Raw genomic sequence first — 14,657 nt, 5'->3', positions numbered from 1 at the left:
CCACTCTGGCCAATAGAACTTGCTCCCACGAGGGCGATGTTCCGTGTTGTGCAGTAGGGTAGCCACTGGCGCTTGGAATGTAGCTGGTGTGACAGAGGAGCTGAACTTTTAATTTCGTTGAATTTTAACTTAACAGCAGCGCGGGTTCAGGGAAATTATTAAGAGCACTTGCAATCGCATTACCCAGAGCTGAGCACTTGTAACATTTTTATGTGGTCTTCTACCTTTCACGTGTTGTATGCTGTTTTAACAACCATGTTAGGGGAAGAAATGCTCAGAAATGGCAGAATTGAGCCCCTCACGACCCCCTTTCCGTTTTTGCTAAGAAAAAATACCGACATCCCATTTTAGTAATGGCCAGCACCTTGGGCATCCCCATGTGCTGTGTGCTGGGTGGTTAGGCCTTTTAGGTGTATTGGCTTATTTAAGCCTCACAGTTCTAGAAGGGGTGTAGGTCTGTTGTTCCCATTTTGTAGATAAGGGGACAGACTGCAGGACATGGGCTGTGTGGCCCAGGGTCACAGAACCAGTTAGTAGCAGAGCTCACTCCTCACACGGGTGTGTGTGGTGCTTTAACGCCTGCCTGTGCATGTGTCTGTGTGTTGGGGTTTGATGCCTCTCTTCTGCCCTTGGCCTGTTCACAAAGCACTGTTGGTGCCCTTGTCGGGCAGCCCCACACTGCTGCCTGGTCCTCGACTTCTGGGACATGTGTATGTCTCCTTACGATCCGCAGGTCCCTGAGTACTGACTGTCCCAGGCTGCCGCGTCTTTCCTGTTGACTCATGTTGGGTTCCTCCAGTGAAAATTTTCCTTAGAGAGATGCTGCCTCCAAAGTACTTGTCTGCCACCAAACCCAAGAGGTCTTGGGCCCCAAATCTGTGTGAGCTAGACAGTGACTTGTCTCAGGAGCCGGATGCCGCCATAGGAGAAGCCGCCACTGACTCTGAATTCTTTCATCAGAGGTTTCGGAACTTCCTCTACGTGGAATTTGTCGGGCCTCGGAAGACCCTGCTCAAACTCCGAAACCTCTGCCTCGATTGGTTGCAGCCGGAGACTCGCACCAAGGAGGAGATTATCGAGCTCTTGGTCCTCGAGCAGTACCTGACCATCCTTCCAGAAAAGATCAAGCCTTGGGTGCGTGCAAAAAAGCCAGAGAACTGCGAGAAGCTCGTTACTCTGCTGGAAAATTACAAGGAGATGTACGAACCGGAAGGTGAGCGGGAGAGGAAGGCGGAGCTCCCTGGGGTGCCCCGCGCAGTGCCCCTGATGTTCTAGGCCGATCGTCCTCTTCGCGGGGAGTGGGGGACTGCCCTGCCATAGGACGTAGGTGGCCTCCCGGCCTTTCTGCCCACAGCGTGCCAGTTGCACCTCCCTCCCCAGCTGTGACAGCCCAATGAGAGCCGGAGCCCCGTGTCCCCGCGGAGCAGAATCTCTCCTGGTTAGGATGCGAGAGGGAAGGAGACCGTGGGCCTCTGACTGGAAGGGAGCCTGCACACACCGCGCCCTGGCCCAGGCTCTGTGGAACCGGGGCGGGGGCAGGGGGCACCCCAGCAGGTTGTACCTGGCGCTGCCATCGGGAGGGTCACAGCCTCGTTCCTGCCCAGCAGGGGCGGAAGGGCGGGGCGAGAGGGTCTGACCACTGCAGCAAGGGGTGGGGGCCAGCCGGGGGGGGCTACTTAGAGGGGACCGACGAGCACGGACGAGACCTTAAGTCGTCTGTGGTGCCCTCTCAGACGACACCAGCAGTGACGCCCACAGCGAAGGCAGCATGAGCCGGAAGGCAGCAGAGGCCCCGCCGCCACACTCCGCCTGCTGCAGTGAGTAGCCCGGTCGCCGCGCCATCCAGGCCGCGCAGGACTTCCCTGGGGCAGGGCTGCTGCTCAGAGGTCTGAGGGGGAAGGAAATCAGTGAGGATGGAAGGAGTCGTTCTTACGTCGAAGCAGACACGTGTGTGGCGTGAAATACAACTGTTTCTCTTAATGATGAGAGAAAATGTTTAAAGCTATGTGAATTTTGCAGTAGGCTGTTTCAGGTTGTGTCCACAGCCTCCCAGGAGGGGCAGAGTTCATCACCCCTTTGCCTCCAAAGCTGTTTTATTTGTTAAAGGTTCTTCGGTGAACTTTTTGAAGGAGCGTTGCTTTTGGGGCAGGTGGGTGTTTCATTTCTTTGGGGTGAAGTTACGTGCACATTAAGACTGACTGGGGTAAGCGAGGCGGTGGAGGGTCTGAAGTCCATATTCCCGAACGTGGACCTGACCACGTGGGAGTTGGGAGACCAGGAGAACCTGAAGGGGGAACCAGCTCCTCAGCTCAGTGTTAGCCCTGACTGAGACCAGGCCCACCTAGGCGAGGCCCCCAGAAACAGTGGTCCGGGGCCCGGGTGTCGGGTTGCACTTGGGACCCCTGTTCAGAATCCGTCTCCTAGCATCCCTTCCAGAGGGGTATGTGCACGTGAAGTGAGCGCACTCGTGTCAGGACACGTGGTCAGCTCCTGAAATGTCTGCTTCCTCAGGTGACCGGGACTGGGACCGGGACTGGGACCGAGACTGGGACCGAGACTGGGAGCGAGCCCGCGAGCGGGAGCACCGGAAGGGCAGAGGCAGGGACCTGGAGTCCCGGGCCCGCTGGCCGTACGCCCGGAGCCCCAGGAGCAGTAGGTCCTCCTCCGACTGCTCCCCAGTGCGCGTGCCAGGTTGACTGTGCCTTGTTCCCTCATGACACCTGTTGTCTTCCAGGGTTTCATCAGCGGGATCTTTCCCTTCCTCTGATGGAGAAAGTGGCTTTTGCAAAGGAAAGAGAGCACAAACGTCGGGACTCTGTGATGGATTACGAGACAAGATCACAGGTATGCTTAGGTCTCCACTCATTCTAGGAAGACTGTCTTCATTTCATGGCAGAGATGCCTTTCTTTCCCGAGAGGCTGAGTTATCTGCCTGCTGGAATCCTACCTGGGTTGGGGAGAGCCCCAGTGACTCCCCAGGAGCCTGTCATGTCCCCAGGGGTGACTGGTGGCTGGGGAACTGCTGCCTGTTTTCTGGTTCATCCACGGGATCAGAGGAGCGCTTTTCCGCTCAGCGTTTGTGTCACGTGGTGCGTCGTCCGCAGCGGCTGTTCCTCCTGGGCCAGGGAAGCCCATCGACCCTGCAGGTGTTTCTGGTCCTCAGTAGGGAGCCAGGAAAGTTGCACATCCACAGAGCAGACTTGGGGGAGAGCAGAAGGCCCCGGGGCCTGGAAGAGCTGGGTCTGGAGCCTGGCTCTGCCACCTGCTAGCTGTGCAGCCTCAGACCATTAACGAAGCCGAGCCTCGGTTTCCTCATCTGTGAAGTGGGCGGGCTGTTGTGAGGAATGGGTGAGAGTCACACGTAGATGGAAAGGGCGCAGTGCGATGCCTGGCACGAGGGAGGCGCCAGGGCATCACTGGCTGTGGGTACAGGGAAGACGGGCCTTGAGAGAGAGGGTCACGTGCGACACGGCAGCGTGGAGGAGGGTGCGGGGCCTGCGGCCCTGGGCGCATGGTGGTGACCAGGCGGGACCCGTCCTGGGAGCCTCCTGTCTTGTAACAGGAGGGTGTTCAGCAAGCATGCGGGGAGTCTCTGTAGAGAGAGATGCTGTGCCTGACGCTGGCTGTCCAGCTCGCTCTTAAGGAAGAGACAGGGTAGCGGGCTGTCACAGGGACAGGAGCAGCTGACCAGGTGCCCCCTGGGGCGGGGGATCCCAGGTGTTCAGGAGAGCCCGGCGCAAGCCCCGAAGCGGCACCAGATGAAAGCTAGAGTGGGTGGAATGCAAGGGCAGAGGTGCAGTCTGTCCCCAGTGCCCCGAGATGCGGTAACGGTACTCCCTGTGGCGGGGTTTGAAAGGTGGGGTCAGGCGACAGAGGGCTCTGAATTCTACCCCCAAAACTCTTGTCATTTGTCCTGTGTCCTGGAGGCAAGCCAGAACGCACAGGTGTGTGAGAAGGAGGGGGATGGCATCCCGTTACTGAAAGCAGAGCTTCTGCGGCAGCAGTACCGATGGGGGAGGGGATGTGGAAGGGAGGGAGGGGATGTGGAGGGTGGGCTGGGTCGGAGGTGACCCCGGTGCTCCAGATGTGTGTTATGACCTTGTCGCAGGGAGAGGCCTCTCTGTGTGGGACACACTTAGTTTGTCACTAATTTTGGTTTCTTATTTGGAGAAACCAAATTGACCAAATTTTAGGAATCCAGATAAAAACATTAAATCGTAGAAACTCTGAAGAAGAAACCTCTTTAGTGTGCATTTGCCCCCACGAAGTGATGGATGTCAGGGGTTTCCAGTTAACTGCTCTGTGAGCCTGGGACCAAGCATTCACTCATCTTCAGGGAAAACAGGAACTGCGGGTGTCCTTATTTGGGGGTGTTAAAGTACTCTTATGAAATGAAGGTGATAGCAGATTGGCAGTGGGATTGTGTCTTATTTTGCTTTTCAAATGCCCGTCCTCGCTACTGGAAAGCGTTGGTCCCCTGTGTGTGGTCCAGAGGTCTGGGAGCCACTGGTTCCTCCTCCCTTGGTGTCATAGAAATAACAGACAAAGTTCTCATCTTCCTTCAGCACGCATTGTTCGTGTGTGTAGGTCATGTGAGGATGCAGCAGTGTGGGTGCTGTTCTCCGGACAGCATCTGTAACAGGGAACGTGGCGGTGGCTTGTGCCACCTTAGATCCGTGGTTGATCACAGATACAAAGAGAACAGCTGCTTAGGGCTACCCACTTGAATAGGTCAACTTAATTTAAGTCAAAGCAGCATTTTTCTTTCTTAGCAACAACGTAGTCCAAAATTTAACATACATTACCTTTATGTTACTCAGATTAGGCAAGCGGAGAGAAATATATGAGCAATGCCCCTTCCCTTTTGCCATCGCCCTTTGGCGTCTGTTAGCACCAGGGCTGGTGCCCTTCTGGCACCCTCAGCCCCCCGGGGTCTTGACCTCATCTGCTCTCTGGCAGCCCGCAAGTTAGGAGTTCTGGTTCCCTCCCTCTCCCACCACAAATACATCTGTGCTCCCAGCGGGCTTCTCCCGCTTTGCAATAATCCAGGGCTGAGGCCTTAGGATGGAGGCACTATCGGCCCCGAGCCCAGCGGGGTGCCCGCTCTGGGGAGACGCCCTCTGACGGGAGGAGACAGGCTCCCACCAGAAAGGGTGGCCGGTGGTGGTACCAGCCGATTTTGCAGTGAGTGCTTCCTGATCTTTTGTAGTGTGTTGTCCTAAAAATCCTAAGGCCTGGCCTGGTAAGAGTTCGTTTTTGAAGTTCTGCTTAGTGTTGGTGGTGGCCTTTTGCTTTTTAATCACTGCACATTGGCAGTTGTCTTACAAATGAGGCTTTCCTCATAGACCCCAGTGCCTATGCCTGTTTATTTTTTTCAGTAGGCGATGCACCTGATTGTGTCTTTTTGTGTGTGTGTGTGCATTTGTGCATGGCTGTAATATCTGTGCCACTTTCCAGAACTGTAGCAAATTTAATATCAAAATATCTTTACATAATAGTTCAGTAGTGACAACAATTTACCTTTCCCTTACACGATTTTTCTCCATGCTTAAACAACAAATCACATCGCAGGACATCCACTCCCACAGTGCTACAGGGCAGGCCGATGCCCTTCTCTCCATTTCACAGATGAAGGACCTGAGGTTTGGAAAGACGTCTGCTCCCAGGGTTGCTCGGTCGTAAACGGTGCATAAGCTCCTTTGACCCTGGAGTCTTCTCTGGCCCCACAGCCTGCGGGCTTCCCACGGCTCCACCTCGCTCCTTGAGTCTGTCTCCAGGCTCCCTGGGACCACGACTCCCCGAAACTAGTGACGTTCTAGTGCAGCAGTGAGAAGAGGTCCTGTGAGGTCCTGTGCAGGAGGCTGTCCCGCGTGATGTGGGGACTCCGAAGATGCTTTGCAAGGGAATGTGCATCAAAGCAGAAAAGGCAGCTGGGAGAGGAAGGTGCTCTGTGCTTAAGGTCACCCCCGGGTTCTTCAGAACTTGTCCATACCCAGAAGGGCCCACAGTGTACGGTGGAGGCGGACACAGGACACAGCGGGCCTGGGGATGGAAGCCGGTCACTCTGCTGACCAGGTATCTGGAAACGCTGTGTGCAGTTGACACTGAGCCTGTTGAAGCTTCCCACCCCTGTCCGGGCCAGAGTCCCACCACCACTCACCACCCCACCCACGGCCTCTGCGGTCTTTGCTCACCGTCCCAGCCCACCCTGAGCTGTCCCCCCGCTAAAGCCGCTTAGCGCTGACTCTCTGCACCCCACTTTGTTGTTTACTGTTCTCTGGTTGTTTCTCTCCAAACAAATGATAAGCTGCATGAGGGCAAGGAATATGTGTCCTACGTCTTTGGGAGCTTCCTCAGAGTGTAGCACCAAGGTAGGTGCCAAGTAGGTCCCTGGTAGAACCTGACTTGGATCATTCGGAACCCCAAGCGGTGTGAGCACTTGCTGCACACCGTGTGCGCGTATGTGTGTGGCTCCCATGCCGCCAGCGTTGTCCTGTCCTTGTCACCCACGGGAGTGGACTCCACTGAGGAGAGGTGTGCATTTGCTGTTGCAGGATGCGGTGTCGTACCAGGATGTGGTGGCCCTCACCGAGGACCGGAAGCCCCAGAACCCGGTTCAGGACAACATGGAGAACTACCGGAAGCTGCTCTCGCTGGGTGAGCGCTGCTCTCCCGGCCTGGCCCCTCAGGCTGCTGCACGGAGTCAGGGTCCGCAGTGTGTGTGGACTCGAGGGGTCAGAGGCCCTCAAGCGGCTCCCAGCAGAGGCATAAACGATGAGGCTGTGTTTTACGAATCCTCTGGCTTTGGGGGAAGAGTGTATAGTGTGGAGTCAGGGAGCCCAGGAGACAACTCTTGCCCCCAAGAGTGCTGACCCTGGAAATTTAAATACTCATTTCGGATGGGGTTCCAAGTTCCAGTTTGGATTTCCCTGGAAGACATCTGGCTCAGGTCCTAGTAGGCGGTTGGCTCTGCAGGAGTGTTGTGTGGGCAGTGGAGCCTTGAGGAGCTCCCGTGTTTGGAGACCAGGTGGGGAAGACAGGCACGAGTAGGAGGAGAGCCAGGAAGCCCAGTGAAAGGATGTCAGGACTGAGGAGGTGGTTACGAGAAGGGGAAGACTGAAAAGAACGCACTAAATTTAGAAGGCACTCGGAGGCCTCTGTACAAACTTCTAGGTGGAGTCAGGAGCATTAACTAAAATTCAGACCAGCAGAGGCTAAGGAATGAATAATAAAGGAAATGAGACTGCAGACAGAAGACATGGTAGGGCTTGGATATGGGCCCCTTCACACTTCGTGGCTGACAGAAAGACAGACATCATTTATGGTGATGAGCCTTGGTCCCCAACTCGATTGTGAGATGTTGTGTTCTTCCTGTGGACAGGGGTTCAGCTTGCCGAGGACGACGGCCACTCGCACATGACCCAGGGCCACTCGTCACGGTCAAAGAGAAGTGCCTACCCGAGCACCAGTCGAGGTGAGCGCGCAAGGCCCCGTGGAGTGGCGCTTGCACCAGTGAGATGGGAGCCGTCCGCACATACTGACACATGATGATACACAACTGATGCACAAAGACACAAGCATTGTACAGTTTATCTCCACACCACCGTCACGGAGGTCCCAGTGTTACTTTGCACAAGTACGGGGACGAGGGAGCATTTACATTTGGGATTTCTTTTCAGGTCTGAAAACTATGCCTGAAACCAAAAAGTCAGCCCATCGGCGGGGGATCTGTGAAGATGAATCTTCCCACGGGGTGATAATGGAAAAGTTCATCAAGGACGTTTCGCGCAACTCCAAGTCGGGAAGGGCAAGGGAACCTAGCGATCGGCTGCAGAGGTTCCCCAGGAGGCCAGACAGTGACTGGAAGGAAGTTCCATTCAACAAGAGGGAGTCGGTGATTCAGGAGAGGGGCCATGAAGGGAATGCCTTTGGGGGAGGAGGCTTTAATTTGAACTCAAACCTTGTTTCCAGAAAGAGAGTTCTTGAGAGAAAAAGGCGCTATCATTTTGACACAGATGGGAAGGGCTCCATGCACGGTCGGAGAGGCGGTGCAAGGAAGCGGCCCTTTGAGCGCAGCGAGGTGAGGAAGGCCGCTAGCGGGAGCAGCCTTGGCGCGCCGCCCGCCCCCCAGTTGCAGCCCTTCGACTTTGGGGCAACGCCCTATGTGTGTGATGAGTGCGGGAGGTCCTTCAGCGTGATTTCGGGGTTTGTGGAGCATCAGATCACGCACACCAGGGAGAATCTGTATGAGTACGGCGAGTCCTTTCTTCATAGTGTGGCCGTCAGTGAGGTTCAGAAAAGGCAGGCCGGAGGGAAACGCTTTGAATGTAAGGAGTGTGGGGAACCCTTCAATAAGAGCGCCGCCCTGGCCGAGCATCGGAAAATTCACGCTAGAGATTGCCTTGCGGGGTGTAAGGACGAGGAGTACGAGGAGCCCTTCATGCCCAGCCCAACCTTCAGGGAGCTCCAGAAGATATACGGGAAGGACAAATTCTATGAATGCAGGGTGTGCAAGGAAACCTTCCTTCATAGTTCTGCCCTGATCGAGCACCAGAAAACCCATGGCCGAGATGACAAAGGTAGTGAGCGTGGGGAAGCCTTCAAACCCAGCCCAGTGCTTAACGAGCTGCAGAAGATGTATGGGAAAGAGAAAATGTACGAGTGCAAGGTGTGCGGGGAGACCTTTCATCACAGCGCATCCCTGAAAGAGCACCACAAGATCCACACCCGAGGAAACCCATTTGAAAACAAGGGCAAAGTGTGTGAGGAAACCTTCATTCCTGGTCAGTCCCTTAAAAGACGCCAGAAAACCTACCCAACAGAGAAGGCCTACGACTTCCAAGATGGTGGGGATGCCTTTAGGCAAAACTCAGACCTCATCGAGCATCAGAAAATTCATTCTCGGAAGAACCTCTTTGAAGGCCGGGGGTACGAGAAGTCTGTCATTCACAGTGTGTCCTTCCCCGAATCTCAGAAGAGTCACACTATAACAAGGCCACCTGAGGACGAGGAAGACGAGAAGGCATTCACTGTCAGCTCCAATCCTGATGACAGCCGGGAAGCCCTGTCCTACGAGAGGAACCCCTATGAGAGGTCTTTCATTCACAGCTCAGCCTTCCCTGGGGCTCATAAAAGTCACAGCAAACCGAGAGTGATAGCAGAGGCGACCGTTCAGAGCTCGGGTGCCACCGAACACTGGAAAGTCCATGCTGGGGAGAGTACCTCTGAAAGAAAGGGGTATGAGAGGTCCGTCATCCACAGCCTAGCTGCTTTCAGGCCTCCCCCCGGTCGCGGTGGAAATGAGCTCCTTGGCTGTGACGAGCAGCAGGAGTCCTCCGCTTACCTCTCAGACCCTTGTGGCCAGCCGCAGAAGACCCTTGCCCTAGAGAGCCCCTATGCAGCGGGTAAGAACAACATCTTCAAGGGCTCTTTTGTGCACGGTGCGTCCCACACCGTAACTCAGGACAGTCTCGCTGGGGAGGGCCCCAGTGGATGGAAGAAGGATGGTGAACCATCTGTCCCCAAGTCAGATGTGCGCGAGCATCAGAAGGCTCGTGCTAAGAAGAAGAACATCGAGCGTAGGATTTATGAGACCTCTGTAATCCACTCCCTGCGTTTTGGTGAACCTCAAACGTTTCACCCGAGAGAGAAGTTTTACGAATGTCCGGAGTGTGGAGAGTCCTTTGTTCATAGCTCCGACCTCACTGAGCATCAGAAGATTCACGATAGAAAGAAGCCCTCTGGAAGTGAAAACTACATACGATCTGTCATTCGCAGCATAGCCTCCACGGATCCTCAGACCAGTTATGCGGGCCAGTCAGCACAGATGAGTTACGCTGAAGAGCCAGCTCAGACCAGTTACGCGGAACCACCATCTCAGACCAGTTACGCTGAACCACCAGCTCAGACCAGTTACGCGGAACCACCAGCTCAGACCAGTTACGCTGAACCACCAGCTCAGACCAGTTACGCTGAACCACCAGCTCAGACCAGTTACGCTGAACCACCAGCTCAGACCAGTTACGCTGAACCACCAGCTCAGACCAGTTACGCGGAACCACCAGCTCAGACCAGTTACGCTGAACCACCAGCTCAGACCAGTTACGCGGAACCACCAGCTCAGACCAGTTACGCTGAACCACCAGCTCAGACCAGTTACGCTGAACCACCAGCTCAGACCAGTTACGCTGAACCACCAGCTCAGACCAGGTACGCTGAACCACCAGCTCAGACCAGTTACCCTGAACCACCAGCTCAGACCAGTTACGCTGAACCACCAGCTCAGACCAGTTACGCTGAACAGCCAGTCCGCAATGAATGTAAGGAGTGTGGGGAGTGTTTTGCCACTGTTGAAGACCTTGGCATACATCAGAAAATCTATGCCCGAGAGAAATTCCATGGTGGGGAGCTGTTTGGAGACTCTGTGATTCAGGGTGTGGGCCTTGATGGACCTCGGCAGGAAGAGCCTCGGCAGGAAGGGCCAGACGAGCCAGACGAGCCTGAAGACACCATCTATGGGTGTAAGGACTGTGGGCTGGGCTTCGTGGATCGCACAGACCTCAAGGACCATCAGAAGGTGCACGGCAGAGAGTACCTCATCGACAGCCGCGAGTACGCGCATTCGGTGACGCACACCCATTCTGTCAGCGAGTATCAGAAAGATTACATTGGAGAGCAGCTTTACGAGTGCCCGGCATGTGGGGAATCCTTCGTTCATAGCTCATTCCTTTTCGAGCATCAGAAGATCCATGAGCAAGACCAGTTTTACGGCCACAGGAGGTATGATGAACCCTTTATGCAGCCCTTGGTCATTAGCCCGCAGCGGCCTCGGGCCCCACAGAAGAGTCCTCCTGCTGGGACGTCCCTGCAATGCCAAGTGTGCGGACAAGACTTCATCCACGGCTCTGTCCTTAACGAACACATGAGAGTCCACGCTGGAGACAGCCTGCTGGAGCAGGGCCAGGGAAGCACAGATGCGGTCAGCCCAGGCTCAGCCCCCACAGACCTTCAGAGAGACCAGGCCAAGGACAAGCACTATGAGTGCGCGACCTGTGGAGAATCCTTCCCCAGCCAGGCCGACCTCCGGGAGCACATGAGGATTCACGAGAAGGACAAGCCCTACGACTATGGGGCCACCTTCGTCCATACCTCCTTCCTCACCGAGCCCCCCAAGAGAGATTCACCCTTCTATGAGTGCAAGGACTGTGGCAAGTCCTTCATCCACAACACAGTCCTCACGAAGCATCAGAAGCTGCACCTCGAGGAAGAGGAAGCAGCAGCAGCAGCCGCCCAGGAAGTTGAAGCCAACGTCCTCGTTCCACGGGAAGTTCTGCGGATCCAGGGATCAAATGTGGAGGCCGCAGAGCCGGAGGTGGAGGCCGCAGAGCCGGAGGTGGAGGCTGCCGAGCCCAACGTGGAGGCCGCCGAGCCCAACGGAGAGGCCCAGGGGCCGGAGGGGGAGGCCGCCGAGCCCAACGGGGAGGCCGAACAGCCCAACGGGGAGGCCGAACAGCCCAACGGGGATGCTGATGAACCAGACGGGGCAGGGATCGAAGACCCAGAGGAAAGAGCCGAAGAGCCAGAGGGAGATGCGGATGAGCCGGACGGCGCAGGGATCGAGGACCCAGAAGAGGAAGGTGACGACCAGGAGATCCAAGTGGAAGAGCCCTACTACGACTGCAGGGAGTGTGGCGAGACCTTCACCTCCAACTCGGCCTATGGTGAGCACCTGAAAACCCATGCCAGGGTGATAATATTCGAGCCTGGAAGCATCTACGGGGAAAGCTCCCACTACACCGAGCACGCCAGCACCAGCAGCAATGACAGCGGCAGGGCTGATGACAAGTACTTCAAGTGTGACGTCTGTGGGCAGGTGTTCACTGACCGCCTGTCCCTGGCCAGGCACCAGAACACCCACACCGGCTGAGGACTCGGGTGTCAAGGTTGGAAAACCTTCACTAGGACTGGACCCTTACTAAACTACAGATAATTGGAACCAACCCACGATGATGTCGGAAGGAGGCTTCCCTTTGCGTATACACCCCTGACTTTGAACATCAGACAACTCAGCCTGGAAAGAAACTGAAGGTGGAGACTCCTTCGGACTTAGCTCTTCCCCATCAAACATCGGCGTATGCATGTGGGAAAGCCATAGCACACGTCTTACCTTCCACCCGAGTAACTGCATTGACGGAAAGCTGGAGGGGTTTTCAAGGCTACAGAAATGGCCCACATCTGTAAATGACACTCCTGGAACCTATACATAATGAATGTTTCCTGAGATGTATATAGAATAGCAAATCATAGCAAACAGTACTCATATTGGGACTTAATATGGTATCCAGTTACAGTTCACTTGCAGAGGTACCTTCCTTACCTGGTACTCTTTGATTTTTTTTTCTTTTTTTTCTTTTTTTTTTTGGAGGAGGAAGAGAGCAACAAATTAGAATATATTTGTAAGCATCTTAGATCCTTAGAAAGATTTATTGTGCGTTATTTGAATCCTATCCATATTTTTTTGAGTAATTGACTGTGTTGTTCCTTACTCTTGAATATTCCCGTAAAGGTGTAGGCATGAAAGATAAAATGTCTTTTCCGCTTTGCTGTTTGAAAGGGGAAGTACTTGGAGCTTCCTTTTCAGCCATTTCGTCTACACTAACACTTTGGAACCTAATGCTGTGTAAGCCTTTACGATACGTGGATTGGCCTTTTGTAACCCCAAATTGATTGGTTGCCACCTTGTACTTTGCAGTGGTTCTCATGCAAAAAATAGTTCCAAGTTTTGTTATTTGTTTTTAAACCAACTTGATGTCTGTAGGATAGTGAATTCACAAAAGCTGAAGCTTCTCCCTGTGCATCTTGCGTCTTTGCCTTTCAAGAGTGGTTGCAGCCATCCCTAGATCGCGCGCGTGCCTGATGAGGTTGAGAACCGTGGGGGCTCTCATGTAAGTTAGGACGGGGCTGCTGCCTCATCACTCCCTTTGCGCGCTCCCTGCCTTAAGCGGCAAGTAGCAGCGGGGCTTCGTCCGTGTGTGCCGCTACAACTCAGTTTTTGCACCCTGGGCGCCCAGGGGCGAGTATCCTTAGAGCTTTCTAGCGTGAAACTTAATTCTCGTCTTTACCTGTCTGACCCTAAACCCCGTGTCTAACTTGCATTTTAAAAAAAAAGCTTTCTTTACAGTCAACTCGAGCTTAACGTGGACTCAGGTTCCCTAGCAGCCTTAATTTGTTTCGTTGCCATCTGTCCCTTCCTCTTAAAGAGTGCCCCCCTAAATAAGCAGTTGTCACCTATCCTTTAGAGCGTCACGTCTGTCTAGTCGCCTCGGTTGCCCGTGTGATCACAAGTCGACCTCACAGCTCGAGGTTTCCTGTGTCCTGTTCTGTGGACCACCTGTTCTCCCTTTGCTTCCCCGCCCCTTGCGTAATGACTATTAAGAACTCTTTTTGGCTTTGAGTTGGCTGGAAAAAAAAAAAATTAAAATTAAAAAAAAATTTTAAAGAGGATCTGGTAGACTAAGGGAGCAGAAGATAAGAGCTAGATTATTTGGGCGAGCAAAGTTAAAGTACCTGCTGGGGAAATGTGTTTAAATCTCCCTCTCCTAGGTCCGCACGGTTAGGGCTCGGGGAGAGCATATCGCAGCTGGAAGGAATGCCAAAGTCGAAGGAGGTTGGTAGGGTGAGAGCAGGAAGCAGAAAAGAGTAAGCCAAAGAAGGGGGAGTCCTGATAACGTCTCCAGACCTCGGAGGGTGAGGAAGCAGTTGGAAGCAACATCAGGAGCGGGGATGGGAAGGCCAGGATGGGAAGAATGAATGAGCAGGGTATCCTGGGCCTCTGAGAAGAAGGGGCCATTTTGATGGCATGGTGTAGGCGAGGGCCAGCTGCATGTGAAGACCCGAGGTTGGACACCTGAGAGAGCTGAGGGACAGTGAGGCACGGCCTCAGAGGAGGACCCTGAGGTGGGGGCCGGTGTCAGCATCGGTGGCGTGAACCTGTGTTCACCACTGATGGCAGTATTAACTGGTAGAACCCTTCAGAAAGCCACTTGCCAAATGTCAGGGTGTCTGTTCCAGCCTTTGCTTAGTGAAACATTAGGAACAACTTAATGCCAAAAATAGGAGGACAATTAAGGGAACTTGTCGGTGGACTCCTAATGCAGCTGTTTAAAAATGATAATCATGGAGAGTTATGTAGCAACATGGAAATATATTTACGGAATACTAAGTGGAAAAAACAGGACACAGAATTATATTTATACTACAGTTATAACTGTTTAAAAATGTATGCTTATAGTCAAAAGCTGTCGTGGTGGTGGTGTTGTAGGCTTATAGTCGAGCATTATTTTCTTAAATTCCTTGAATGTTCTTCTTCGTAGTGTTACTAAAAAGTTTATAATCACGTTTCCATTGTGAACATAATTTGAACTCATTATCAGGCACTTGGAAAATACAGAAAAGTGGAGGGAAAAAAATCCATATACCCCCCATCCAAAGACAGATACACTCCTCACTGTATTGTTTATCCTCGTTTCTGTGCACAGGTTTATGATGATAACTGTGTCAAATGTGTACTCAGAATAACTGTTACCTTTGTGGAATTATGGTTAAACACTTTCATCTTAATGTTTTCAGATGTTCCTTACAGTAGTGTCCTGATAACA

At 53.6% G+C, this 14,657-nt stretch overlaps 1 protein-coding gene across 4 annotated transcripts in view; it reads left to right on the top strand.

Moving 5' to 3' along the window:
* Window positions 1-13,013, top strand: part of PEG3 (paternally expressed 3) — a 28,749-nt gene extending 15,736 nt beyond the window's left edge. For 2 of the 4 annotated variants that reach the window (XM_082862978.1, XM_082862979.1), the window contains exons 5-11: window positions 734-1,213; window positions 1,734-1,817; window positions 2,512-2,652; window positions 2,735-2,844; window positions 6,555-6,657; window positions 7,382-7,474; window positions 7,680-13,013. In XM_082862978.1, coding sequence (XP_082719104.1) covers window positions 820-1,213; window positions 1,734-1,817; window positions 2,512-2,652; window positions 2,735-2,844; window positions 6,555-6,657; window positions 7,382-7,474; window positions 7,680-11,926 — 5,172 coding nt within the window. In that variant the 5' untranslated portion in view covers window positions 734-819 and the 3' untranslated portion in view covers window positions 11,927-13,013. The remainder of the gene's footprint in view (window positions 1-733; window positions 1,214-1,733; window positions 1,818-2,511; window positions 2,653-2,734; window positions 2,845-6,554; window positions 6,658-7,381; window positions 7,475-7,679) is intronic. The other 2 variants (XM_082862980.1, XM_082862981.1) reach the window with 2 other exon arrangements.
* The last annotated feature ends 1,644 nt before the right edge of the window (window positions 13,014-14,657 follow it).

The sequence above is a fragment of the Leucopleurus acutus genome (assembly GCF_964270905.1).
Source record: "Leucopleurus acutus genome assembly, chromosome: 20".
NCBI classification, from domain to species: Eukaryota; Metazoa; Chordata; class Mammalia; order Artiodactyla; family Delphinidae; genus Leucopleurus; species Leucopleurus acutus.
Note: the sequence above shows the minus strand (reverse complement) of the source record. Positions and strands in the feature narration are given on the sequence as shown.